Source organism: Thalia democratica, chromosome 6, assembly GCF_965202585.1.
Source record: "Thalia democratica chromosome 6, ktThaDemo2.hap1.1, whole genome shotgun sequence".
NCBI lineage: Eukaryota > Metazoa > Chordata > Thaliacea > Salpida > Salpidae > Thalia > Thalia democratica.
The window spans coordinates 48,666,214-48,693,567 of NC_139170.1; the positions used below are offsets into that span (position 1 = coordinate 48,666,214).

General features: G+C 27.2%; 1 protein-coding gene across 1 annotated transcript; it reads right to left on the bottom strand.

Moving 5' to 3' along the window:
- Window positions 1-201: 201 nt before the first annotated feature.
- LOC145838624 (uncharacterized) lies at window positions 202-26,529 on the bottom strand. The gene is made up of 15 exons (XM_082946247.1): window positions 26,433-26,529; window positions 22,789-22,940; window positions 21,489-21,635; window positions 20,699-20,846; window positions 12,694-12,830; window positions 11,694-11,793; window positions 10,632-10,783; window positions 9,436-9,527; window positions 8,889-8,978; window positions 5,823-6,055; window positions 3,873-4,028; window positions 2,385-2,494; window positions 1,641-1,766; window positions 1,323-1,437; window positions 202-321 (listed from the first exon to the last, which is right to left on the bottom strand). Exons 1-15 carry the CDS (start codon window positions 26,494-26,496, stop codon window positions 314-316), a joined length of 1,830 nt encoding a protein of 609 aa, XP_082802373.1. The 5' UTR covers window positions 26,497-26,529; the 3' UTR covers window positions 202-313.
- Window positions 26,530-27,354: the final 825 nt, after the last annotated feature.

The window sequence follows — 27,354 nt, forward strand, 5'->3', positions numbered from 1 at the left end:
ATATAAAAAGTTCAAGCAGTTATAATTTATTAAATTCACAGTGATAAACAGATGATAATAAAAAAGAGTTTATAATATAAAAACTTCATACAAAACCGTTTGCATAATGTATATTAAACACAAAAAAAAGTAATACAAAAAAGTTTTGTTACGTTAAAAAATAACTAAACATTTTGATTCTGCATAAAAACAATTGCACGTCGAAGGTCAAATTGGGATTGCAACTCGTATGTTCAAAATTGAAAAAAAAAAAAATTTTATTGATTGTTTTCTGGGATAAACCGTCTTTTGAATTTATACTCCAAATTCATTTTCAGACATCTGTAAAATTTTGTTATGTATAAAATAGTTAATCATGATTGACAAAAGCTTAATAATAAAAAATATACATAAGATAATATTATTTATAATATGCAACTTACTAATAGTACATAATAAGTTTAATAGATGAAAGGTTTTAAGGATTAGACTTACTTTTATGTTTTATTTAAAGTATAATAACAGATATTACTAAAGCTCCAAGTTTTTATGTTTTGTTATTTCTTACATGAAACAAATATTTTACATTTAAGATCTGCTCTCAGAAAAAACAAAAAAGAACAAATTTAATATTTACATCGTAGTCTAAAAGTTAAAATTTAATATTTGATAGATTTTACTGACAATGGTAAAAAATAACTAAAGCCAACATTGTCTAAATCACTATATATATTCAATTTTTATTTACAAGGCTTGTTTGCTTTTTAGTTGTCAATAAAATTACTGTCAATTACAAATATTTAGTGTTACAATGCTGTTATTAACATTTTATTTGATCTATAACGTCAGAATTATATTAGTCACTATATTCTGAGAATTCTTAATTATTTTTCGATGAGTAAGTCTTGTAAATAAAAATTGAATATATATAGTGATTTAGATTATGATGGTTACTCATCGAAAAATAGTTAAGAATTCTCAGAATATAGTGACAAATATAATTCTGACGTTATAGATCAAATAAAATGTTATTAACAGCATTGTAATATTAAATATTCGTAATTGACAGTAATTTTATTGACAACTAAAAAGCAAACAACATTTAAATCAGCAATTCTTACCTTTTTTATATTTCACCCTTTTATTGAATAAAATTACTTAATTTATTCCCAATATACAAGGTAGTCTTAAATAATCTTATTAAAACTATGAAGGAAAAAGTAGATTTTTGAAACCTTAAGCTTGTCAAATATTAAAAATAATCTTTTCATTAACACTAAGTATAAAAAAGCAACATATGAATAACATATACAGACATAAAGAAAAGATTAGAGTAAGCTTACCGAAAGCTGCTTTATTAGTAGAACTGAATCTCAACCTTGGTATTGCGCATTCAATTTCTAATTTGAATTTCGTGTCACCTGCCTTCGTTTCATCCCACTTTATGTAGCCGTTGTTCTGAAAGTTTATGTTTTTAGCTAAAAATAATATAAACTTTAGTTTATCACTAACATCAAAGCTCCTTTGCTAACCTTGAAATTAATAGAAATAGCTATTTTTAATATGCATTTGTTATTGTAATCCTTTTATAATTGCAAAGATATATAAAATCTATTTAACTAAAACTAATTAAATTTTGTTATGAAAAAGCAGCCAAGTACCTTTATTGTTTTCTTGATAAGTTCACAAGTTTTGTTTGATTTCGCCGCTTCGCATATAAAACTTTTCATTTTGGGTCCGAGAACCAAAATGAGTTTCGTTTTTGTTTCCATTGCTTTTTCGAAATACTGATAAAATATTTTCTTGGTATTTTTATACAATAAATTAAAAAAAAAATTGCGTATAACAAGATTTTTTTTTTCTTTTTAAAATAAAATTTTGCGTTTAGTATGAATATCTTAAAGGTACATAGATTATAGCTTTAACTTAAATCTTTATTTTTTTATTCCAGTTACTTCTTCAATTGAGTTTTATGCAAATTGCCAATAATACAAATATTGTAAACACTTGAGAGTTTTCTATATAATTAACAGCAGTATAATTTAAACTAATTTATGTTAACTAAATCAACCAAAATACTGTGTTTGTTTTTCATAAAGGTTAAAGTCACAATACTGCTAAAATGACTGATCACTAAGAACTTTTTATTCATCATTTCAAAAAAAAAAATTGTTATGACCCGATTATAATTACATACCACACTTTATGTTAACAAAAAATATTTTTATTCACCTAAGTGTCATTTCTATCTCTTTCATTTAAACAGCAACTACAAGCTATAAAATCAGATGTACCTTTGAAATTCACTGTTTTTACTTTCGTTAAAACTTGCGTAAAGTTATCACTAACAAACGACAACAACTTGTGTTTGAGAAACTTATGCTGGTAAAAGAAAACAAATTCACCTTTTGAAATCGGAAGAGCGCGGTGGGCTCGTTTATGAAGTCGCTTGAGGTGAGCAGTATCGCCACTCTGTCACAGCAACCAATTGCTTCCTCAATCGACTTGGCAGTGTCTGTAAAACAAAATTTAGAAGGAATTACTTCACTTTTGAGTAGTAAGTTTTTTGATTTCGAAATATAACTGTTTTGTTACAAATTATCAGTTTTAAAACTTTGAAAGTTTTCCATTAGCAGTATCTATGTATAAATTTAAGAAGAATTTACTTCACTCTGAAACAATAATTTTTTTGATTGCGAAACACAACTGTTTTGTTGCAAGTTAGTTATTAATTTTAAAACTTTTAAAGTTTTCCATTGACTTAACAGTAACTATGTATTAATTTAAAAAGATTTTTTTTTACTTTTGTAATAATTAGTTTTTTTGATAACAAAATTTAACTACTAAATTTTGAAGTTTAAGTTTTAGGCTAAACTACTTTAATGTATGTACAATGTCTAATTTTAGATAACGTTTTTAAACTTGTACAATGATAAAACCAGTTAAAAAGCAAGTTGTACTAAAACAATATTTATACAGTTCTGAAAATGAATTTAAGACATTTTGTTGATATTTTTCAAATAAAATTATAAAAATATTGTTTAAGCTTAAAAACAAATTTTAAGGGAAATCTAATTTATCTAAACTTAAAAACAAGTTTCTACCTCTATTTTAAATTTTACTTAGCAAAATTTTGATTTATTTAGAAAAGGTTATAAAAAAACTATAAATTTTATATAGTCTCTGTGCTCTTATAGTAGAAGTTAAACAGTAAAATAATAAATTTATAGTAACTGTAAACATGTCTTGTTATATTCATCAATTGAAAACAAATCTAGATTAGTTTATATGTACAGACTATTTATATATTTTTTTTTTATAGTTATTTTTTTTATTAGTATTACTATTTTTATAAGATCAAACAATTTTTCACTATTAAATTGTTATCAATATTAATTATTGGTATACATATATATATAAACATACTTCTATTGTTATGTAAATGCTGAAATAGAGAGGTTCTCTACAACGAATAAAATAAACAAACTAAAGATCTGTTTTGTTTAACAGAACAGTGAAACAATTGTACTTGAGAACTTAGTGTTTTATTAATATAAATTTTTATAAGATGTAACGTTATAAGGCGTTAAATCCTGGAGATCCTGATAAGCTAAGCTTATCGGAATGTATATCACAGATGTTCTTGTACTAAAACTTTATTTCAACTAACGGCGTTTCACTGCTCTCAAATAAATTTAAGAACAGATCTACGGAGTCTCAAAAAAGCTATTCTTAGAGCTTTTTTGAGACTCCGTAGATCTGTTCTTAAATTTATTTGAGAGCAGTGAAACGCCGTTAGTTGAAATAAAGTTTTAGCACAAGAACATCTGTGATATAAATTTATATATATATATACTAATCACTAATTTATATACACGTATAAACAAACCAACATTGACTGAGTCGAGCGTCCCTGTGCTCGTCGTATATCGTGCATCCCAGCTTCCTCAAGATCCTCTCCACGGTCGCCACGCACTCCTTCGTCAGATCCTGATCTTCCCGAGTCATCTTCGAAGAGTAGTAGTAAGACAGGCACACACTACACACGCCTGGGAGTAAAGTTGGGTAAAAAACTGTGTAAAATCTAATTTATTTATAAAGCGCATCTCATTTGAGTGGCAGAGAAACAGGTGTGTTTTGCATGAGAATAAAAAATTAAGGCTTAATTTATTTTTATTCTTATCTTGTTTGAGTAGTGACACGACAGGCAGATTCTGCAAACACTTGAGAACAAAGCAGTGTAAAAAACTGTTTAAAATCTAAAATATTTATTAAGTGCCTCTTGTTTGAGTAGATCAGGATAGAATAGGCAGATTCTGCACACACCTGAGAACAACGTAGTATAACAAACTCAGTAAAATGTATTTAAAGAATTTTATTTTAGTAGTAGTAGTAGTAGTAGTAGTAGTAGGTCAGGTAAATCCTGCATACACCTGTAGATAATTTTTATCTTGTGGAAAGAATTGCGTAAATGTTGAAATGTTTATCAGGTTCGTGTAAAAACGATGTGTTGAAAGTTAACCGAATTATCAAACGTATTAAAACGTTTATGCAATTGATTAACTGCATTAATTTATTAAACATATAAATACTACTGATGTTTACGAGTAGTAATTAAGATGAGTATATTCTGAATACATCAGAGAATGATATTAGAGTTTTATGTTAATTTGTTAATAAATAAAAAATTCATTTACATGTAAAATCAATGAACTAAAAAGTTAAACTGAATTAACAAAAATAATGAAAGTTTAAACTATAAGTTTTACCTTTTTTTTCTACATAAGACTTATTCAGTACATACTTAATAAAAATAAAAATATTGTGTTTGTATTTCTAAATTTTATTTCTAATTAATAGCTCTTTTGAAAAAAAATCCCACGTATAGTTGCTGTATCACAAAATTTGTAATAAAAATTATACAAATTATGTTAAAGAGTTAACTACAATAACAAATTAATTGTGACCTTTTCTCGAAAATAGACTATTGTGAATACATACACCTACTAATAAGATCAATATGTCTTGAGTAAACAGTAGGGTGTGATTTTTGTGTATAAAGGTGTTATTTATGTTTGTAATGCACTAAACATTAAAAAATAGCTTGGTAAAAATTGTAAAAAAATTAAATAATTAATTTTTCCAAGGTAGGAAATCGCCAAAGGTTTTACTAGTTTGAAAGGAAAGCAAAAGTTGTAAGTAAGTAAGTTCAGTCTTGAGTATTTTTAAACAAAATCTAAAAGAGAAAAACACAACATAGTTTTAAATGAAATTTTTTAAACGATGTACGTAACTAAGTATGCGTGCTAATGTGTAAAAATAAATCAGCTGTTCTGAATAGATTTATGCTAAAAACCAAGGTTTTTGTAACATCCTGAAATTAAAAGTGAGAAAACAAAATATAAAGACAAAACAATTCATTTTATACCACGAGTATACAGACTTTTTTCTTAAACTGTCAGCTATTTTTTATAAAGTGGTGTCAAAGCTAAAAAACAACTTACACTACATAAATAAAATCAGACAAAGTAGTGTTAAGAACAGCAAACTATGCAAAAAAAATTTTTGTCTCGGCATTTAGTTAATGGTAACTTTAGTGTTACAAGAATAATAAACTATCTTGTTATAGTTTTTACAACTATCTTTAATAACAAAACAAAAAAATCTTAAAGAAAGTTTTAATTATAAGTTATAAAAAAGTGCAGAACCAGTCAAAAAAAATTAAAGTCAGTACATTAACTTGTAAATTTTTATTTTGCTGTTCATATAATTTCATTACAAATAAAAAACAACCAAGCTATGACAAGTTACAAATTAAACAAGAATAAACATTAAAAACCAACGTTTAGCACACTTCGGGGTAAACTTCCTCCGCACGAAGACCCGGATGTAAATTTTGAAGTGGTTCACCGTAACAGCGAACAGGGAAATACCCAAAAGTGAAACGAACAAGCCGATGACCAGCACGGTCACCCGGTGCGACCTGGGCCGCAATGTGACGTGGCAGTTAGTGACGTCATGACCGTCTATTTGCAGCTTGTACGTGTAAGTGCCATAATCTTGCTGCTTTACTGATCTATATAGATTTATTTTAATTATTTATCTATTTTTTTGTTTTTTTTTATTTTCTTAAATAGTTGCTGTTTGTACATGTATGTCCCGTAATGTTGTTTTTTTACTGATCTGATTTTGAACTTTTTTATTTATATTATTTATTTGTTTTGTATTTTGAGTATGTTTACTTGTTAAATGTTTATAACTTGTAAAATGTATGTTCCGTAATCTCATTAATTTACAGGTCTGTTTTTCAAATGTATGCAGTATGTAAATTTAATTACAAAAACAACTTTAATACTTATATTTATATTGTATAAAGTTTTAATCTATATTCAAATTTAAATGCGTCTGTCGTGACAGTAGATAGACTACTTATATAAACTTATAAAATAATTTGAATAAAACTGTTCCATTTTCAAGCTATTTTTAGACTTGTCTGTAACTTTATAACACAATTTACTAAAGTTAAAAAAAATTGTGAGATTGAAAAGTAAGTTATATATAAACAGTATTTATGATTCTACAATACCTAGTTTTAAAACGTTTTCGCTTTTTTATAATTTTCTTAAATCTTAGAACACGTGTAGGCACATAAGAAAAAATCCATGTTTTGATTTCTATAACAAAAAAAAACAGTAAATAGATCTAGCAAATATTGATTGAAAATTGAGTTCAATAGGCTTTCAAAGAAAACTCCCGATAAAAAACGCTTTGAATCGCGTACTTCGATTTGATATTAACACTTGCACTAGTCGAATATATGCAAGAATATTTTTTAGACTTTGATAAATAAATAAAAAGCAAACATAGTTCTTATTTAAAAATTAATGAAATATTTTGAAGCAAATATGTAGCTGAAAAGCTAAAATTTGAATAAACGTTACTCTGAGGTAGATAATTTTATTATTTAACATACATAATTTATTATCTTGAGGTAAAAAGTCTTACTTAGTAACTTTTATTTTTGTAAGATACAGATGTATATGAAGGAATTTTACGTAAGTTCATTTTTACATAATCCTTTATAAATATAAATATATATATATATATATATATATATATATATGTATATATCTAGAAGGTCAATTTATTTTATAAAACTAAAAAACTAATACCGAACTTTTTTCCATAACTTAAACCATTTCAGATAAATTTTTACTAATTAATTATAGAAATGACTAAACTGTTGATTGAAAATGAACAAAACTCTTAAAAATATCTATAATACATTTAAACTAGATTAATTTTTAGTTAAACATGTTGCGTACAAAAACTATTAATAATTAATGAACTGTATGTTTTATTTTCTTTTGAATCTTTGATTGTAATTAACTTTAGAAAATTCAATTTTAATTAGAATGAAATAATTTAATAGAGTAAAATCAATTCCTGTTAATTAATATACAATTATGTAAAACTTTTAAAATAAAAAGCTGGTTTTGTAACTTTATTGATTTTAATTTCGATTTATGTACACGGTATTGACAATTGTAAAAATATTAGCTAAATAATAGTACAAATTAAGAGCTTTACATAACTGTTCGATATACATTAAACCAGTTAAAAGATGGAAAAAAAATCACTTGTTATAAATACATGTAGCAGTATAATTCAGTTTTAACTTTTAAAGCTTATTAAAAACATTTTTTGCACAAATAAAAACTATAATTAAAATCAGTATTTTTAAAAACTATACTTGGTATTTAAATGCTACATCTATTGATTTTAAATTTAACGTTTATAAAACAAATATAACTTTTAAAATTAAAGTATATAAAATACATATACCTTAATTTTCAGTTTATATCATAACAATACGTAAGGTAGTCTTTTTAAATAAAAAATTAAAAAGATAAAGATTAGTAGTTAATAGTTTTAAAAATTTACAAACTATAGGTCATTATAGTATTGTCTAATACACTATACATTATGAACTAGTGATTAACGTAGATGTTAAAGTAAAATTCAAAACTTTTTTTGATTCAAATAACTAACTAAAATAATTTAAATATTTCTTGGTTTTTATTAAAAACATGTGACAACTTTAACTTACGTAGAGTTGTGTATACTTTTCGTGACTTTAGTCATTTAAACAAATTTAAAGCATGTAGAAATATTTCAACATTTTTAACAAAATGTAGCATGTGTTAGTATAAAAACTAGAATTAAAACAATTTGCACTTATGTATATACTTGCAACGAACAGAGTTTGAGAAAATGAAAGTTTTTTGTAAAATTTATATTGAATAAAAGATTTTATATCAACTAAATCTTGGATACTTAATGAAGTAAAATATTTTAAGTTATAAAACAAATAATTTTTTTTATCTCTTAACATTTATTTGAAGACATTAAGGAGTTAATTCAATAATGTTAATGTAATAAAGACATATTTTTACAAGAAATGAGAATTGATTAAATTTTAAAAATTCAATAACTACATTCCAGTTTATCTGCAAAAAGATAGTTTAGATTTTTAGTAAACTTGTTACTGAATTTACTCTTTCAAGAACTTATTTTACAAACTAAATTTCGGTCAAAAACCTTAATTTTAATTTTGAAAATCAAAACATATAATAGTAAACTTGTTACTGTCAAAAATTGTTTATCACCAACTTTTTTCCTTGTTTGATTTTATACTCTTTAGTAAAATAATTTAAAATAAAACTACTTAACACAGTTTAATAGGTCGAAGCTCGTTTTTGAGATTGAAAGACTGGAACTTGTTTGTTATATTTTTTGTGTGAAGCTTAAAGTATTCTTATAAGAAGACATTAATGTTTACATTACAAGTATATAATAGTGGTTTTGTGTCTTTAAATAATTATGAGCGTAAATTTGTTTTAAATAACCTTATAACTAGATGGGATTTAACTTCGTTCACTTTTTTTGTGTTGAGTTCTTTGCATGTGCTATTCAAACTATTAAAAGTGTCATCGTACCTGTCAAATAAGTTCGAATGTTCACTAAGTTATAGAAAAATAATAAGTTTTGTCAATTAATATCTTAAATTGTTATTTCTAAATAATCATTAGCTTTATTAAAAAGTGACAAAACTTTAGAAGACCAGATTGCCAATCTTTGAAACATTCCAAAGGCTGATATTTTTACAATTTGTGATATAACAAGCTAAATAAATCTTGTTAATTTAAATCTTTAGTCTCTTAGTAGCACAGTTTTAAGAAAACAAATAATAAATTTCTTTACATTATTACAGTTATTATTGTTATTATTCAAAAAAATCAAGTGAAAAAAATGATGTTTTCTGTATCACTAATTAATGAGTTTTTTAATTTCACAATACTTAAAGAAATCGTTCGCTCAATATTTACCAGTTCTGAAGTACTACGAAGCGTTTTTATCTCGTCACTTTACTAGTTACAATATAGAAATGCTTACGTTTGGCATTGGAATCTTTCACTTTTTCTCGAAGTTCCTCTGTTGTTTAAGTTGTGCATTTCGCACACTGTTTCCTCTTCATCTGATTCTTGCTGTAAAAAGTTTAAAACTCACCAAAAAAAGCAGCTTAAAATCAAGTTATACAAATATTCTGTACTTAGTTAAAGATACCAACTTAGCATTTTGTACGAAAAATCCTTTTTGTACAACAATCTTTACCAACTTGTTTTATTGTTTACAGTAGACTACCGCTTAAGTACGCACTTTTTTTTTTGGTACGCACTCCGCCTTAAGTACGCATTTATCCAGAAAAAAAAATCTTAATTTTTTATACACTTTTTATAAATTTTTTTATATATTTATATCAAATTTAAATAAATAAATAACCTGAATAATTGCTTTCACAGATTAAAAATATATGGTAAACACAATTTAGTTTGGTACTTTCCCTCTAACAAAACAAAATATGGAAAATATGGCTTAGTATTCTTTTTTATATCATTGACTGACGTTGACTTTCTATATTAAACGTATGTATTAATTGTGTAAAAAATTTTTATAGAGAAAACAAATCATTTTAAAGTGTTTTAAAAAAATTTGCTGATTAGAACTATGTATTAAATGTTATTTGAAATAAAAAGACTTGTTTATTTGGGTTAATTAATTAGTGGCTAGTTGTAAGAAAAAAAACAAAGAACTAAATTTCATGTCATACTATGTCGTCAAAAAGTACGCACTACCCGTGCTAAGTACACACTTTTTGGTCGGGTTCAATTCGCGTACTTAAGCGGTAGTGTACTGTATTTATAAATTGTTGCCACCCGAAACTAAAGGTTAATGCTTGTTTTAATATCAAATCAAATAAAAGTTAGTTTTTTAAATAGTTTTTAAAAAATATTGTTTTGATAATGTGATAATCTTAAAAGTTTAACGTCGTAAAAATATACCTGAGAAAAATTTAAGACTCAGAAAATTCTTGGTCACTTAAAACCGATTAAAAAGGATTTAAGTTTAAAAAATTAATCAAAAAAGCTTGATGTTTCCAAAAAAAAATTTTGAATAGAGTTTTAAATACCAAACTTTAATCGCCGAAGAAAAAAAAAACAGTTTTTACCTAAAAAAAACTTTAAAGATAAATTTGGAAGTTGAACAAGTCTTAACAAGTTTTACTTGAACTTTAAACAAAAAAAACCAACTTTAAAGTCCCAGGTCATCACGTGACTGAGTATGCTGAAGGATCCGACTCCCGACTGGAACTTCCCTGACAACACGGCTCTCTCCCCCAAGTTGGCTTCAACCGCCACCTTGGGGCACACCAGGTTTATCTCTGCAGGCAGGTTGTTCTTGTCTGTTGAAACAAAAAAATCGTTATTTTAATTTTGAAACTTAATTTTTTATACTCATTCACATACTATTTTTTAAATGTGAGGTTTAGTAGTTTTATTAAAGTAGAATAAGGATGTATTCGAGTCTTGCATTCTAGAAAATTTGGAGTTTCTTGTGACCTTTTGGTTTTAGAGAGCTTTTTTGACATTACTTATTTTTTCAACATACATCTGTAATAATTTCAAAACGGTGATAGTTTTCATCTTTAAATAGACTTACTCGGTAGCGGATGTTATAAATCATCGTTTAATTTTATACTCAATAAACCACCTAATCTTTTCGTGAGAAAAAATTTAACGAGTAAAATGAGTTTATTATTGAATTAAATTATTTTTAACTAAATGCGTTTAACATTACGAGTTAGAAGTTTTGAGATAAGATTTAAGTTTAAATTCAGAAAATTATATTGCAGTGAACAGAACTAAAACTGGCATAACTTTTGATTGGTCGCTCGTTTTTGTAATGTAAAGTTTAATCAATTCACAAATACTGAAGTTTCTTTTTTTTCCAAAGAAAGCCAAACAAGCCAAACAAAAAAATAGAAGTGATCAAACAAAACTTTTGTAAAGTGCTTTATATGGTTTATAAAAAGTATTTACAAATAAAAAGTTAATAATATGCTCGTGTTTAATAGTTTCGTTAAGTTTTTGAGTATTACAAAATAGAACCAATAAAGAACTAATGAATGTAAAAAAACAGTGATATTGTGAAATATATCCCGAAACGATGTCGATATGAAGTTAGAACAGTTTATAAGTATCACAAATTCCCAACTTTACTAAAAAGTCAAACAAAAACAAAAACATAAATTAAATTTATAGCAACAATCAACAAACTTTAAATTAAATTATTTACAACTGATAAAAACTAACGTATGAGACAGATGTCGTAAGTGATGACGTACTTCCTCATTCCGTTGTACTCCACTGCGCATGTGTACGTGCCTGCTTGCGTCATGTTTCTGATGATCATCTGAAATCAACATCATATTAATTTAATTTTTTTTTTAATTTTTAGCTTAATAAACAGCGCAAGAAATACATGCATCCTTATTTGAAGCATCGTGACAAAATCTTTAATTTGCTACAAATAATTGTTATAAAAATTCAAAATAAATCTTTTTGTTTTAAAGTGAACGTTTTAAACTTCTAGTAAAATTACAAAACCCGAAAAAATTTAAGTCATAAAATAAGAATTAAAAAAATTATTTTTCATTTTGAATCAAAGTATCGATTTTTCGACTTTTGATTTATAAGCATGGACATTGTCTTATTATGTTTTAATAAAATATGATGTCACAAATACATCTCGTCGTTTACGACATTCCTTACTAGTTAAAAAATTTACAAAGTTTCATTTGGAAGACAAAAATATTTTATTTATTAATTATTATTTAATAGTATTTTTGAAATAGCTAAACTTAGTAAGTACAGTCTCACAAAAACATTTCTTATACTTCAAGATGCTGTAATTTAGTAAAATAACTCTGAGTATATATTAATACTTAGCTTGTCATTTGTTTATCCAAGAAAGAAGTCCTAGTGTTTTAAGTTATGAATTAAAAATTTATTCATAAAGGTTAGAAAATTAGCACTTTTGGTATTTTTATACAAAACATGGCAAGGTGTAATAAATTTCATTAAAATATTTTCCTAACCAGACAAAACAAAAAACGAAACAAGTTTGATTACATATGCAGCAGCTGACTTCTAATAATTCAATGTACCTAACGATCAAGTTTTTCATTACAAAAAAGTATAAATAATTATAATATACAGTATTTTAGTAGTAAATGTAACCTCGCGACCAAGTTTTTCATTACAAAAAAGTATAAATAATTATAATATACAATATTTTAGTAGTAAATATTACCTCGCGGCCAAATTTTTCATTATGGTCATTTTGAATGCCGCTGGAGTTACACTCTCGGTACCACTGAACCGAAAAATTTTCAAGCTTCGTGTCGCCGTGCACCGCTCTCAACTCTTTTTTAGGTGATTCATGGGGAACTGTGTTAAATTTAATACTATTGTTTGTTGGACGACTGAAATAAAAGCGCTCAAAATGTTTGGTGCGCGAAAAGTATTTAGGACACCGAGTCGCAGACAACCTGGACACCTTTTGACTTTTTACCCAGGACTTAATAATGTTAGTAACAAAATAATACAGAAGCATCATTTACCTGGACAACAGTGTTTTTCAAACGGCTTAACAAATCGTTTAATAGGAAGAAAAGGAAAAACTTTGGTTGGTTGTTTAAAATGACACACTTTAAGGAACATTATTTAAAGGCAATGTTTATTTCAGACCAGACAACAAAGCTGCGAACAAAATTTCATGAATTCAAAATCAGTTGGTAATATGATCGACGCACTTTCTTCTTTTTAAAGTAGATACTTTGTTTTCACTTTCCTATTTATAGATATGCTTGTTATCTGATTTAAAATGTCTTGTCTTTGACTTTTATATTCCGTAATTATCACATAGGTTTGCGTTTATCTTTTCGTTTAGACAATGAATCATAGGATAAGAAAAAAAACTTTGTTGCGCAATTCTATTGACATGCGTTTGGTTAAATGATTTATTTTCATTCACGCGTAATTATCAGCTTTGGTTTAAAAAATAATTTATAGCTTTCCACTTTTTAAATAATCCAAAGTGTTTAAAAGTTTGAAAAAAAATCAACGCAGATTGTAAAAAGTTCAGTTATTAGTATGGTATTGTAGAAAAAATATAGTTAAGTTTTAAAAGAAATCTTATATATTTAATAATAAATAACACATTATCAAGGTTAGTATTAAGGTGTTTTTCTAGTAAAATACTACATAGTTTGCATTTGCTGCAAAAATTTTTCATGTGAGTTATTTACTAAAATTAGTATTAAAAAAACCAAGTTTTAAGTCTAGTATTGCAAAGGAAAACGTTAATAAACACTTTTAGTAAAACTTTGAGTATTCTATGTAAAACTTTAAAGAAATTTATTTAAAACTAATTACACTTTAATAAAAAATTGAAATTAAACTTTAACTTATCTTAAAATACTGTAAAACTTTAAAAACTTTTCGAAAATTTTAAGGTCATATGTTAAATTTTTTTCTTTTTCAATAAAAAATAAAGTTTGTTATTTTTGCTAAAAAATTATTAAAAATTGAATAAAAATATAAAAAAAAGCAACAAACCCCATCATTGAGGGGATTTCCCCGTAATAATAAAAACCAAGATAAAAATTATTTGCATTAGAAATATATGCAAATGAAGAAAATAAATATAATCAAACTAGGAAAAAAGTTAAAATAAAAACACTTAAAATTTTAAAATAAATTAACATAGGTTGCCATAGCAATGGAGTGATTTGTTCTCCCCGTAGAAATAAAACTATTACATTTAAAACTATTAATACATATATATATATATATATATATAGAATTAAGTTATTTAACTTAATAAATTAAATTTTTCAGACTGAGCCCACCTTGAGGGCTTTGTTAATAAAAAGTTTTATTCAAAGATGAAAAAACGAGAAGAACTCAAGTTTCGTGATTACTCACTCATCAGCTTCAAACAAGTTTAAAATAAAGCACAAAACAAAATCACTAATGAAGGTAAAAAATTTTTTGCATAAATAGATTATGACGTAATTTTGAAACTATCAAAAATCGTGCAAAACGGCCTGTGCAAAAACTAATCTACCAACAGACAATAAACTAGCGAAAATTCATATAACTTCAGTGAGTAATTACATATTAGGACAGATAATTGGAAGAGATAAAGATAGAATTAAGATGCAAATTGAAATTTAGGTTATTTTAAGATGAAATTAAAACTTGTTAAACTTTAAAAGCGACTTTTTTATATGTCTACAAGACGATACAAACTCGCTTCTTTTGTTCAAACATCTTTTGTCTTTCAGTGCATATACAACGGCTGATGCTTCTTTGAGACACAGCCTACATATCGGGCTATTGCCGTCGGCTATAGGCTGTGCTCTTTTTATAACTTCCCAGGATATTTCGTAGTCAATGCCGCTGCGCTTTAAGCCACAAACATACTTCGAAAGTTCAGTGTCATTTTCATATATGCCGCCTTTAAAAGATTTTTTATGATTGGCATACCTGAATCTAAACTGAGTCGAGCACAAGCCGACATAGAACCTCGTCTCAACGCCAGAGTTAACTGTGGCCTTGTAGACGATGTTCTCTGAACGGCAATTACCCCCTTTCAAATTATATTTACAGCTACCAGCGCAGCCGCATTCACTTTGAATTCCTGAGTTTTGATTTAAAATTTTTTGGTTGTGTGCCTTAATGATATTCTCTAAATTTGCCGTACACGAATAACTTATTCGCATATTATGTTTGTTGAAGATTTTAGTTAGCGGATTTTGTTTATTGAAGTGTTTCTTGACTAGATTTATAAATTTTCTTCCAATATTAGTCTTTACAGAATTGCTAAAAGGAGGGTTATACCAGATTACATTTCTTTTTCTTTTGTGTTTTTGATTATTGGGTTGTTGCTCAGGTTTTTCGAATTTAAGTTTGTTGTCGTATCCGCATTTTTTCATTATTTTTTCATATTCATCTTTAGTTTTTAAAAAATTTTCTTCTTTGCTTGATCGTTTATTTAGGCGTTGATTTATTATGTTAGGAATTTGTTTTATAATGTTTTTAGGGTGGCTTGATTGTTTGTTGACATACATAATTTTAGCGTTTTGTTTCCTGTAAGGCATAAAAGAGATATCATTCAAGTTGAGCTTCACATCTAGGAAGTCAGTTATCACTAGTGGAGATTCCACAGTGACTCTCAACCCCATAGATTTGAAGAAGGCATGTGTTTGTTTTTTTAGCTTCTCAACTTTAAAGCCAGAAGAGTTGGGCAATACAGCTAGACCATCGTCTCTGTATAGCCCAACTCTATTTAAACCAAAGATATCTTTTAACCCGTCTAACAAGAAAAGTCCAACAAGTTCGCATAGTTCTGCGCCCATGTAAGACCCCTGTGCTACGTCAAAAAGTGAGTTGGTGGTATTTACTCCCTTTCTACACCACAGAGCTCCTTGTTCGCAGAGTACCGATTTGCATGCATTTCTTATCAGACTTAAGTCCTCGGCAGGTACGCTAATGTAATTATTAGCAAAGTTCAGTGATTTAATCACCAACTCTTCACTAATAGAAGGATAATAATCGACCACATCGAACTTGAAAAAGCTGTACTTCTGTTCCTCTAATCCAATAAACCAACTTAAGACTTGGTCTGTGTTGGTCCACTGCATAAGTTTGGATTTCAGACGCACAGATTTGTTGATGCGGTCGATTTTGACCTTACATATACGTCCTACTTCAGACTTAGTTGGGTTAATCAATCTACATTTAGGGTGTGTTAAAAAATTCTCTTTGTGGTCTTTAACCGTTATATATGCACTTTTTAACGGCAGTTTTTTTATTCTGTCGTGTATTTTAAGTGTTTTTGTTAAATTTTTAGCTTCTAAGTTTATTTTATTTAAAGTTGTTATATTACATTTTACATAGTCTTTAGTAATGTTGTTAATTAATAATTTTCTATATTCACTCACTGAAATTTCATAAAAGTTTGCAGTTTTGTCTGAAGGTACAATCAAATTTTTGCACTTACCTATATCCCGCACAATTTTTAATAGTTCCGTCTGGAATTGGCTTCTTGTTTTTCTGAACTCCACGTTTTGCACCATTCTGATTAGATCTTCTTCAAAAGCCTGCAGATGTTCTATCGGCTTTGGTGTACGTGTGGTTTTGAAGCCGTAGTTGTCATGATCTTCTGTTGACACATCTTCTTCTTCGAAAAACTTTGCCTTCCACCTCATACGCCTAACAAGATGTTGTGTTTTTTGTATAAGGGCTTCTTTGTATACTGATTCACTTGCATTTGGGATATTTTTCGTCGAATGCTTAATTTCAAACTTCTTAAAATTTGACATCTTTTTTGATCAATTTAGAATTTATAAAAGTTTACTGTGCTCAACTATAAATAGGAGCAATGATAGAATTAAGTTATTTAACTTAATAAATTAAATTTTTCAGACTGAGCCCACCTTGAGGGCTTTGTTAATAAAAAGTTTTATTCAAAGATGAAAAAACGAGAAGAACTCAAGTTTCGTGATTACTCACTCATCAGCTTCAAACAAGTTTAAAATAAAGCACAAAACAAAATCACTAATGAAGGTAAAAAATTTTTTGCATAAATAGATTATGACGTAATTTTGAAACTATCAAAAATCGTGCAAAACGGCCTGTGCAAAAACTAATCTACCAACAGACAATAAACTAGCTAGTTTATTGTCTGTTGGTAGATTAGTTTTTGCACAGGCCGTTTTGCACGATTTTTGATAGTTTCAAAATTACGTCATAATCTATTTATGCAAAAAATTTTTTACCTTCATTAGTGATTTTGTTTTGTGCTTTATTTTAAACTTGTTTGAAGCTGATGAGTGAGTAATCACGAAACTTGAGTTCTTCTCGTTTTTTCATCTTTGAATAAAACTTTTTATTAACAAAGCCCTCAAGGTGGGCTCAGTCTGAAAAATTTAATTTATTAAGTTAAATAACTTAATTCTATCATTGCTCCTATTTATAGTTGAGCACAGTAAACTTTTATAAATTCTAAATTGATCAAAAAAGATGTCAAATTTTAAGAAGTTTGAAATTAAGCATTCGACGAAAAATATCCCAAATGCAAGTGAATCAGTATACAAAGAAGCCCTTATACAAAAAACACAACATCTTGTTAGGCGTATGAGGTGGAAGGCAAAGTTTTTCGAAGAAGAAGATGTGTCAACAGAAGATCATGACAACTACGGCTTCAAAACCACACGTACACCAAAGCCGATAGAACATCTGCAGGCTTTTGAAGAAGATCTAATCAGAATGGTGCAAAACGTGGAGTTCAGAAAAACAAGAAGCCAATTCCAGACGGAACTATTAAAAATTGTGCGGGATATAGGTAAGTGCAAAAATTTGATTGTACCTTCAGACAAAACTGCAAACTTTTATGAAATTTCAGTGAGTGAATATAGAAAATTATTAATTAACAACATTACTAAAGACTATGTAAAATGTAATATAACAACTTTAAATAAAATAAACTTAGAAGCTAAAAATTTAACAAAAACACTTAAAATACACGACAGAATAAAAAAACTGCCGTTAAAAAGTGCATATATAACGGTTAAAGACCACAAAGAGAATTTTTTAACACACCCTAAATGTAGATTGATTAACCCAACTAAGTCTGAAGTAGGACGTATATGTAAGGTCAAAATCGACCGCATCAACAAATCTGTGCGTCTGAAATCCAAACTTATGCAGTGGACCAACACAGACCAAGTCTTAAGTTGGTTTATTGGATTAGAGGAACAGAAGTACAGCTTTTTCAAGTTCGATGTGGTCGATTATTATCCTTCTATTAGTGAAGAGTTGGTGATTAAATCACTGAACTTTGCTAATAATTACATTAGCGTACCTGCCGAGGACTTAAGTCTGATAAGAAATGCATGCAAATCGGTACTCTGCGAACAAGGAGCTCTGTGGTGTAGAAAGGGAGTAAATACCACCAACTCACTTTTTGACGTAGCACAGGGGTCTTACATGGGCGCAGAACTATGCGAACTTGTTGGACTTTTCTTGTTAGACGGGTTAAAAGATATCTTTGGTTTAAGTAGAGTTGGGCTATACAGAGACGATGGTCTAGCTGTATTGCCCAACTCTTCTGGCTTTAAAGTTGAGAAGCTAAAAAAACAAACACATGCCTTCTTCAAATCTATGGGGTTGAGAGTCACTGTGGAATCTCCACTAGTGATAACTGACTTCCTAGATGTGAAGCTCAACTTGAATGATATCTCTTTTATGCCTTACAGGAAACAAAACGCTAAAATTATGTATGTCAATAAACAATCAAGCCACCCTAAAAACATTATAAAACAAATTCCTAACATAATAAATCAACGCCTAAATAAACGATCAAGCAAAGAAGAAAATTTTTTAAAAACTAAAGATGAATATGAAAAAATAATGAAAAAATGCGGATACGACAACAAACTTAAATTCGAAAAACCTGAGCAACAACCCAATAATCAAAAACACAAAAGAAAAAGAAATGTAATCTGGTATAACCCTCCTTTTAGCAATTCTGTAAAGACTAATATTGGAAGAAAATTTATAAATCTAGTCAAGAAACACTTCAATAAACAAAATCCGCTAACTAAAATCTTCAACAAACATAATATGCGAATAAGTTATTCGTGTACGGCAAATTTAGAGAATATCATTAAGGCACACAACCAAAAAATTTTAAATCAAAACTCAGGAATTCAAAGTGAATGCGGCTGCGCTGGTAGCTGTAAATATAATTTGAAAGGGGGTAATTGCCGTTCAGAGAACATCGTCTACAAGGCCACAGTTAACTCTGGCGTTGAGACGAGGTTCTATGTCGGCTTGTGCTCGACTCAGTTTAGATTCAGGTATGCCAATCATAAAAAATCTTTTAAAGGCGGCATATATGAAAATGACACTGAACTTTCGAAGTATGTTTGTGGCTTAAAGCGCAGCGGCATTGACTACGAAATATCCTGGGAAGTTATAAAAAGAGCACAGCCTATAGCCGACGGCAATAGCCCGATATGTAGGCTGTGTCTCAAAGAAGCATCAGCCGTTGTATATGCACTGAAAGACAAAAGATGTTTGAACAAAAGAAGCGAGTTTGTATCGTCTTGTAGACATATAAAAAAGTCGCTTTTAAAGTTTAACAAGTTTTAATTTCATCTTAAAATAACCTAAATTTCAATTTGCATCTTAATTCTATCTTTATCTCTTCCAATTATCTGTCCTAATATGTAATTACTCACTGAAGTTATATGAATTTTCGCTAGTTTATTGTCTGTTGGTAGATTAGTTTTTGCACAGGCCGTTTTGCACGATTTTTGATAGTTTCAAAATTACGTCATAATCTATTTATGCAAAAAATTTTTTACCTTCATTAGTGATTTTGTTTTGTGCTTTATTTTAAACTTGTTTGAAGCTGATGAGTGAGTAATCACGAAACTTGAGTTCTTCTCGTTTTTTCATCTTTGAATAAAACTTTTTATATATATATATATATATATATAATTATTAGGAAAATGCGTTTTCCTAGTAAATTATTAAAAAGCCCTTCAAGTGGGCTCTGTAAAAAGTGATCAAGTTCAATCAATCACATTATTTTCTATATATATATATATACCACATATGTTCTTGTGCTAAAACTTTATTTCAACTAACGGCGTTTCACTGCTCTCAAACAAATTTAAGAACAGATTTACGGAGTCTATTAAATATTAACACATATTAGAAAAAAAAAGCAGAAAAAGCATATATAATTATGTATAGTGTTTATGCAGGTAGTAACTATAAATGTACTTTATGGTTTAAAAACGAAGTTTGGGATAAAAACATAAAATTATAAAATTATCTACAAAAAATACAAATTTAATAAAAGTAGGCACTAACCTCAAAAAGCTCTAAGAATAGGCAAGTTTTTAAAATAAAAATTAAATTGAGTTGTGCAGAAACGTTACGTCATAATAAATTTAACAAATTGGTCAATAATTAGTTAGTCGAAATAAAGTTTTAGCACAAGAACATCTGTGGTATATATTCCGATAAGCTTAGCTTATCAGGACCTCCAGGATTTAACGCCTTTTAACGTTACATCTTATATTTATATATATATATATATATATAAATAAAAAACTAAGTTTTCAAATACCATTGTTTTACTGGACTGTTAAACAAAACAGATCTTCAGTTTGTTTATTGAAATGAGCAAAAGCTTTAAGGATTGTTACGTCACTAAATACATATATACGAGTTACCATAACAATGAAGAGATTTGCTTTCCCCGTAGTAAGCGTACTCCTTTATCACGTTACCTCTCGATTGCTCACACGTGACCGGTGTGAACTTTTGTATGTTCACACTCGCTTCCAACGATGCACACTTTTCGTTCTCGTCTGAGGCGCTCTGTTGATTTTTTAAAGTTTTCAGTGTTGTTTGCAAACGTAGTGTAAGTTTAAGTAGTTTTTGTATTATTTAAAGTTTTCACTTATAAAAACGCACTTTTTTAAATAATTTATTTGTATTTTTGTTAGTTATAATACAAATTTCAAAATATACACAACTAGTTTACAATGCAGTATTAATTAATCACACGTAGAGCTATCTATTAGTTATGTGTGTTTAATAGTAATAAAATTTACTTAAGTCAAAAGTTTATAAAAATAAAAAAAAGTTTAAGGTTTTTGTTGCTATTAAGTTTTTTTACAAAAGAAAAATAAAATTTTGATGTATTTGATACTACTAAGTATATTAAGTTGTAGTATTCAGAGTGTAAAATATTAGGATTAAGCATTAGATTTTTTTTTGTCATCATTAAAAAATCAATAGTAATAAATTTTTTCAATATTGTTTAAGATATTCAGTGGAAAAGATGTTTACAATCGTTATGTAATGGCCAATCATTTCGATAACTAATCTAAATAAATTTAAATCTAAAATTTAGATTAGTTAAAACCCATTTTTTGTAGTTTATAAAACAAAGTGAATGTTAGTAGAAGTTTTTTATGAAACAGTAGTTTTATTTTTCGCGAAAATGCAACATTTTACCTTGACAACCACTTGGTAGTTTTTAGAACTAGCACTGGTAGTTTCAGGTACGACAAATTCAGCGCAGTGTTTTGGGGTGAGGCATTCTTCTGAGTCTAAGTAAGTACGTTGTACCACTTTCTCATTATCGACATCTATGAATATGCACTGCAAACAAACTTGTTTTAATACTACTAACATTAAATGTATTAACACAACTTTTACGAATTTAAGATGGCTAAAAAAGAAATTAGAGTCTTTAATTTATTTTAATTTATTAAAACTTCTTAATTTTATTAATCATATTAATTTGTTTTTTTTTTATTTTAACTTTTTACTTGCTTTATTACAAGTTTTATTAGAAAAATTTACAACTTAAAAATTGTTTACACTTAAATGAGCTTTGCTGTAATTGAATAAAATTAAAAAACATAGTTTTTTTTAAACAATTTTTTTTCCTTACAAGTCAAGTTCTTAGAAGTATTGAGATTGTTTTGGAAACCGGAAACAATAGAGTTACTTATTCACTAGCTAAACTGTTTTATTATCATATTTAAAAACCGTAAACTTAAAGTTTTCAAACAGAAAAAAGTTTTTTTTAAATAAAACTGTTAGAACCAAGTATATTTTAATTATAACAAAACAGTTGTATAACTTTAACGAGTCAGTAAGAATTTAAAAACCAAAGTAAACCAACATAAACACAAGCTTTGTTTATAGTAAAAAGTTTACTTAAGTTTTCTAAACTGATATCAACCAATGGAAGAAATCTTATATTAATGACTATTAACTTTATATTATCAATTTTTTTTTCTGTTTTAGTACTTGTTTATGGAGCAATAATATTATTATTTATCTTCAAAAACATTAATTTAAGTTTTACCCAGTTTTTTAGGTAAAAGTTTCTAAATTGGTGCGGAATAAATACAAAATCAAAAATTATAAGCCATTAACTTTTTAAAATTTCAAAAAAATAATTTTATCAACATACCTCAAGCTTAACACCTTCAATTGATTAATCATGAAAATAACCAATAAAAGGCTTTATTTTATCAAAAAGTTTGAAAGTATAACTTAAGCAATATAAATAAGTTGTAAATATTTACCTCAATTTTGACTACTTTTATAGACTTATTGAAACTAGTCGCATACTCATGATAGAATCCCATGAAGTTATCAAGTACAAAAAAAAATTAAAACATCTTACTTCGAGTTTAACACCTTCTATTGACTTATTTACGAATTTGTTTAATCATAATTGTACCCAATGATTAGTATTAATATATCGAAAAGTATTAGAAAAAAATATAACAAATTCTACCTCAAGCTTGACACCTTCAATAGACTTGTTCAATGAAGTCGCGTACTCATGATAGTACCCAATGAAAGGCTGGTAGCAGTTCAGTGAAAGAGGCCATCCTTCTTCGATGATGTAGGAGGTCTGCTCCCTGTACATACTGCATTTGCGAAATTCTGTTGAGAAAGTATAAAAATGTTTCTTCGTTCAAGTTTTGAAATACAGCTGCATCTTTTATGGGTGCGAAAGCTTGGTTTTTAAAAAAATTGCAGACTTTTTATTCTCTGTTGTTAAAGTTTAACGTCTTTTTCCAGTCTAAGTGTGAGTTTATTATCTTTGTAAGCTTAAACGTATATTTTTTAGTTGTTCAGTTTGTTTTATATGATTATAGCAGTACAACTCAACTAAGATAGACTAATTTTTAAACACTGTGTAAATAAAAGTATTTCAGATTATAATTTTTAGTTTGATAATTTTTTTTTGAGGCTCAGGTTTGTAAGGGTATAAAATAAAGGGATGGGGTTTTATCGTGAAATTATTAACAAATAAGTGCAAAACAGACACTACGGGGTTTTGATGTTTTCTAGTGTCAAAATTTTTATACGCTTCAAACTGATCATATTTATACATTTGTTCATGTTTATGATGGCTTTATTCATGTATAATATGATAAGTATTTTTTTAAATATGCTTTTGAATAAAGGCAAAAAAACACTGTACAGCAATGTACTATTTAAAAAAATTTTGTTTATTGTTCTATAACAAAATTTCAATAAAAAAAGATATGCTGAGTATACATAACTCAAACAATTTTCTCTATAAAAATATATAATAACTTTAAATACATATGACGATTTAAAGTTTAAACATGTTTATATTTTTGATAAATTCAATATTTAGAAAGACAATTCAGTAACTTAGAGTGTCTTTTGTATTCAGATGATTAATTAGATCAACTGTTTATTTACAATACAAATATTTATTTTGAATACTCCACATCAGTTTTTTGATTTTAAAACTCTTCATACTAACTCTAACAGTATTTGCATTAAACAAGTTTATTTTTAACTACTTAGATATTCGTTTTCTTTTTACTTGAAAATGATAAACTTCAAACACACGAAACTGTTAAGATGATCAATTTGTTTGATCTTGCGTTCAGCAAATTATCATTTCAAACAAAAGTCAAACACCGTGAGAGGAACGCTGCTAGTTTTAATTATTTAATTAAATTTTAAGTTCATAGAATAACATTCTCTTGCTTAATATAGATTAAAATGAAGCGTTTTGAAAACAATGTTTGCGCAATTAATTTCACTTATTTATTTATAACTAATATATATCAACTTATGAACGCAAATAAATACTTAACTTTACTAAATTATTTGATATGTTTTTTTGATAAAATTAGTTTATTTTTGGCTTCATTTAACATAAATATATATGTTTTTAATGATAAATTTCATTATCATGTTACTAAATAAATTTTGTATAAATAATAGAGTTGTGATAAAATTCGTTAAAACCAATAGTTGTTCTATTTAATGTATTTAAATTTTTAGTAAACTATATATAGGTAATTAAATAACCTATTTGCGTGATTGTAAGTTAAACCTAATTCAAGGTAATTTAAACTATTCAATCAATTTATTATCAAAAGCATATACTTATCATGTGGTTAATTAGTATTTTTATTAACAAAATGGATCAAAAACAATAAACGTTTTTATTTTTTGTTTTTTGAACGAAAAATTTTTAGATTACACGAATAAAAACAAAACTTACATCATTAAAACTAACAGTAAAATATTTGTTTTTGTTTTAAAATACAATTACATGTACAAAAATCCTTGGACGTAGAAACCAGTTTAATATTTTTTTATGTCATCAGATGTTTTAAAACTTTGACCTTACAACCATGCAAATCGCAACACATCCTTTGTCCCTCAAAATTTATGTCTACTTCTTCTAAGTTAACTTAAAACGAGACAACTCAAAGTTATCATAAAATTAAATGCCGCTTTCAGATAAAACTCTCTTTTAACGCTAAATGTTGAATGCTTACGAGAAATTGATATTTTAGATTATATTACGTTAATAAACTTTAAAAAATTATTTCTATTTTCTGCCAAGTTCACTCAGTTTAAGACAATTAAAACAAAAATAGCTCGAGTTTATCACCAAGTTAAAAGGCCGCTCGTATTTCTAATGATTCTCTCCGGGAACGCCGAATAATGAATGTTCACAAATAATCGATAAAATGCAATTTGTTGATATTCATCAAATGCATCAATGTGCGCACACTCGTTTCGTGCGTAATACCCATGTTTTCGAATATCGATTGTTACCTTTTCTCGTCGTTTTCCAACACAAACATTTCAACGATGATTTTACAATTGAGATTTTTCATCGCACACTGTATTAAACACTCAACTTTAAATAGCAGGGAAAGTCTTAAAACTATGTTTCCGAGTCAGAGTTCACTTGAGAACTTGTTTACCCATGCTAGCCTACAAACGGTTACTCTAGACTAGATGATAATTTCAAAAATTAAAAATAGCAGGGAAATTTTGTTGTTTAGTTTAAGACTCTAACAATCTTGAAATTGTTCTTTTTTTATGATTTTTTTTAAAACCATGTCTGTGTAATAATTGTCAAGTTGTTTATGTCTTATGTTATCTGGTTTTATTTTCTTTAGAATATCTAATAAAAAAGTTTTAAAAGACTTTCAATGAATAAGATTTAAAGTTTTTAAGTTGAAACTTATGTTGTTTAGCTTAACATGAAAGTAGTTTAAAATGCGCATGGTTTAAGTGGAATTAGTACTTTAACGAGTTTAAATAAAACTTAAATGTTACTTTTTTACTTGTTTCTATTTTAAAAGTCTCTTTATGTTTTTTTTTCTCTCCAACACAGATCAAGTTAAACGTAAAAAAACTACTATTTCTGCATTAGCGTTTGTAGATATTTTCTACAATACAAACACTTTAATGAAGAAATATCATGTATTAAGTTAATGTGTGTGTGTAAGCTCATGAGAGAGTAAAAGATTTGAGCAAAGTTCGGATGTCTAGTTTGAGTAAAAAAGCTGTTTACCCTACATCCGATCCCTTCGTACTAATTATTTTATTCAAGCTAAAATGCCGTGACATTGGTTCATGTAAGGGTTTCTGTAAACGACCAAAAATTAAAATTTTGTATGATAAACCACTGTAATGTTTAAAAGCACAAATGTTGATTTTTGTGAATCGTATTTGTGCTTTTAAATAGATAAAGTGCGTAAACAAACATAAAGGTTTTTTATATTGTATAGTCATTACAGTTGTTGTTACTCAATTATTCATTGTGAAAAACGGATGAAAACAAATGTATTTAGTTTTTTATTATAAATTGTTGAAATAACTCATCTTTATAAGCACCATGCGCACTGCTGTTTTAAAAATTTTGAAAGATATTTTGATATTATGATTTTGTTAATCAAGATAAGAATAAAATAACAAGTATTTTATTTACTACCAGGTTTCGTTGGCAAAAAAATAGATTGCGACCTTTTCAAGTATAATAAAATAGCAAGCTGCACATAACAATGTTGCTCATCTACTTATTGGAAAACTTGTTCGTGCATGAAAAGTTATTCGAAAAAAATTCAACAAAAATTTGTCACTCACTTGATTCTGCAGCTGAACAATAGAGAAGCACAGACACCAGCAAATTCATTTTTCCATGCAACATCTTAATTGAGTAGTTTTAATTACACCAAAACCTAAAAAGTTGTTTGTTAAAAAAAACAAGGTTTTAAATCTTAAACTTGGTGCGTTAATCTGTTTTGTTGAACACGTAAAAAAATCGTTCAAAATAACATGATGTCTTGGTAGCACGTTCGGATAAAATATTAGCTGAGTTAATGCATAAATTCAAATTCACTTGAATTTGAAAACATCGTTTTTGAAATAGTGAAAAATGTAGTGTTTAAGTTTCAATTTAACATAAAGATTCTAAGAAGGCATTAAAATACCATAACCCTTAAATCTTTCTTTTTTCCAAATTTATTGTATTGAATTAATTTTTTTTTGGTTTTTAACGTTTGAAAAGCTTTAATAATTTGTCTTAGTTGCTTTTTGTTTTGTTTTTTGATTTATTGATAACACTGACTTGGTAAAGAACTATTTTAAGATTAAGTTAAAAATAAACTAAAGTGTTTAAAAAAATTTGTATCAATCATTTTAAGTTCTAAAAATAAGTTAAAATCTTTTCGTTATTCCGTAATAAGTGCGCAACCAAGAACCACACTAAAACTGTTATTATTATTTATAATTTTGTTTTATAAGCTTTTTAGTTGGCGCACAACAACCCAAGTTTAAAAAAAAAATTTGTACCTCTTCACCAAGGAGTTAAAAAATTAAATACAAAAAATTAACTTATACCACAGTTCTACACACTTTTAAAACTAAAAAACAAGTATATCTTGATATACTAAATAGCCCTTAAAAATTGATAAGTTTTTGTATAACGAGAGTTTTTGCTGATAAGTTTCAAATATAATTTTTTTGTAATTTATAAGATTAATAAGTCAATCGACATATCTAAAAA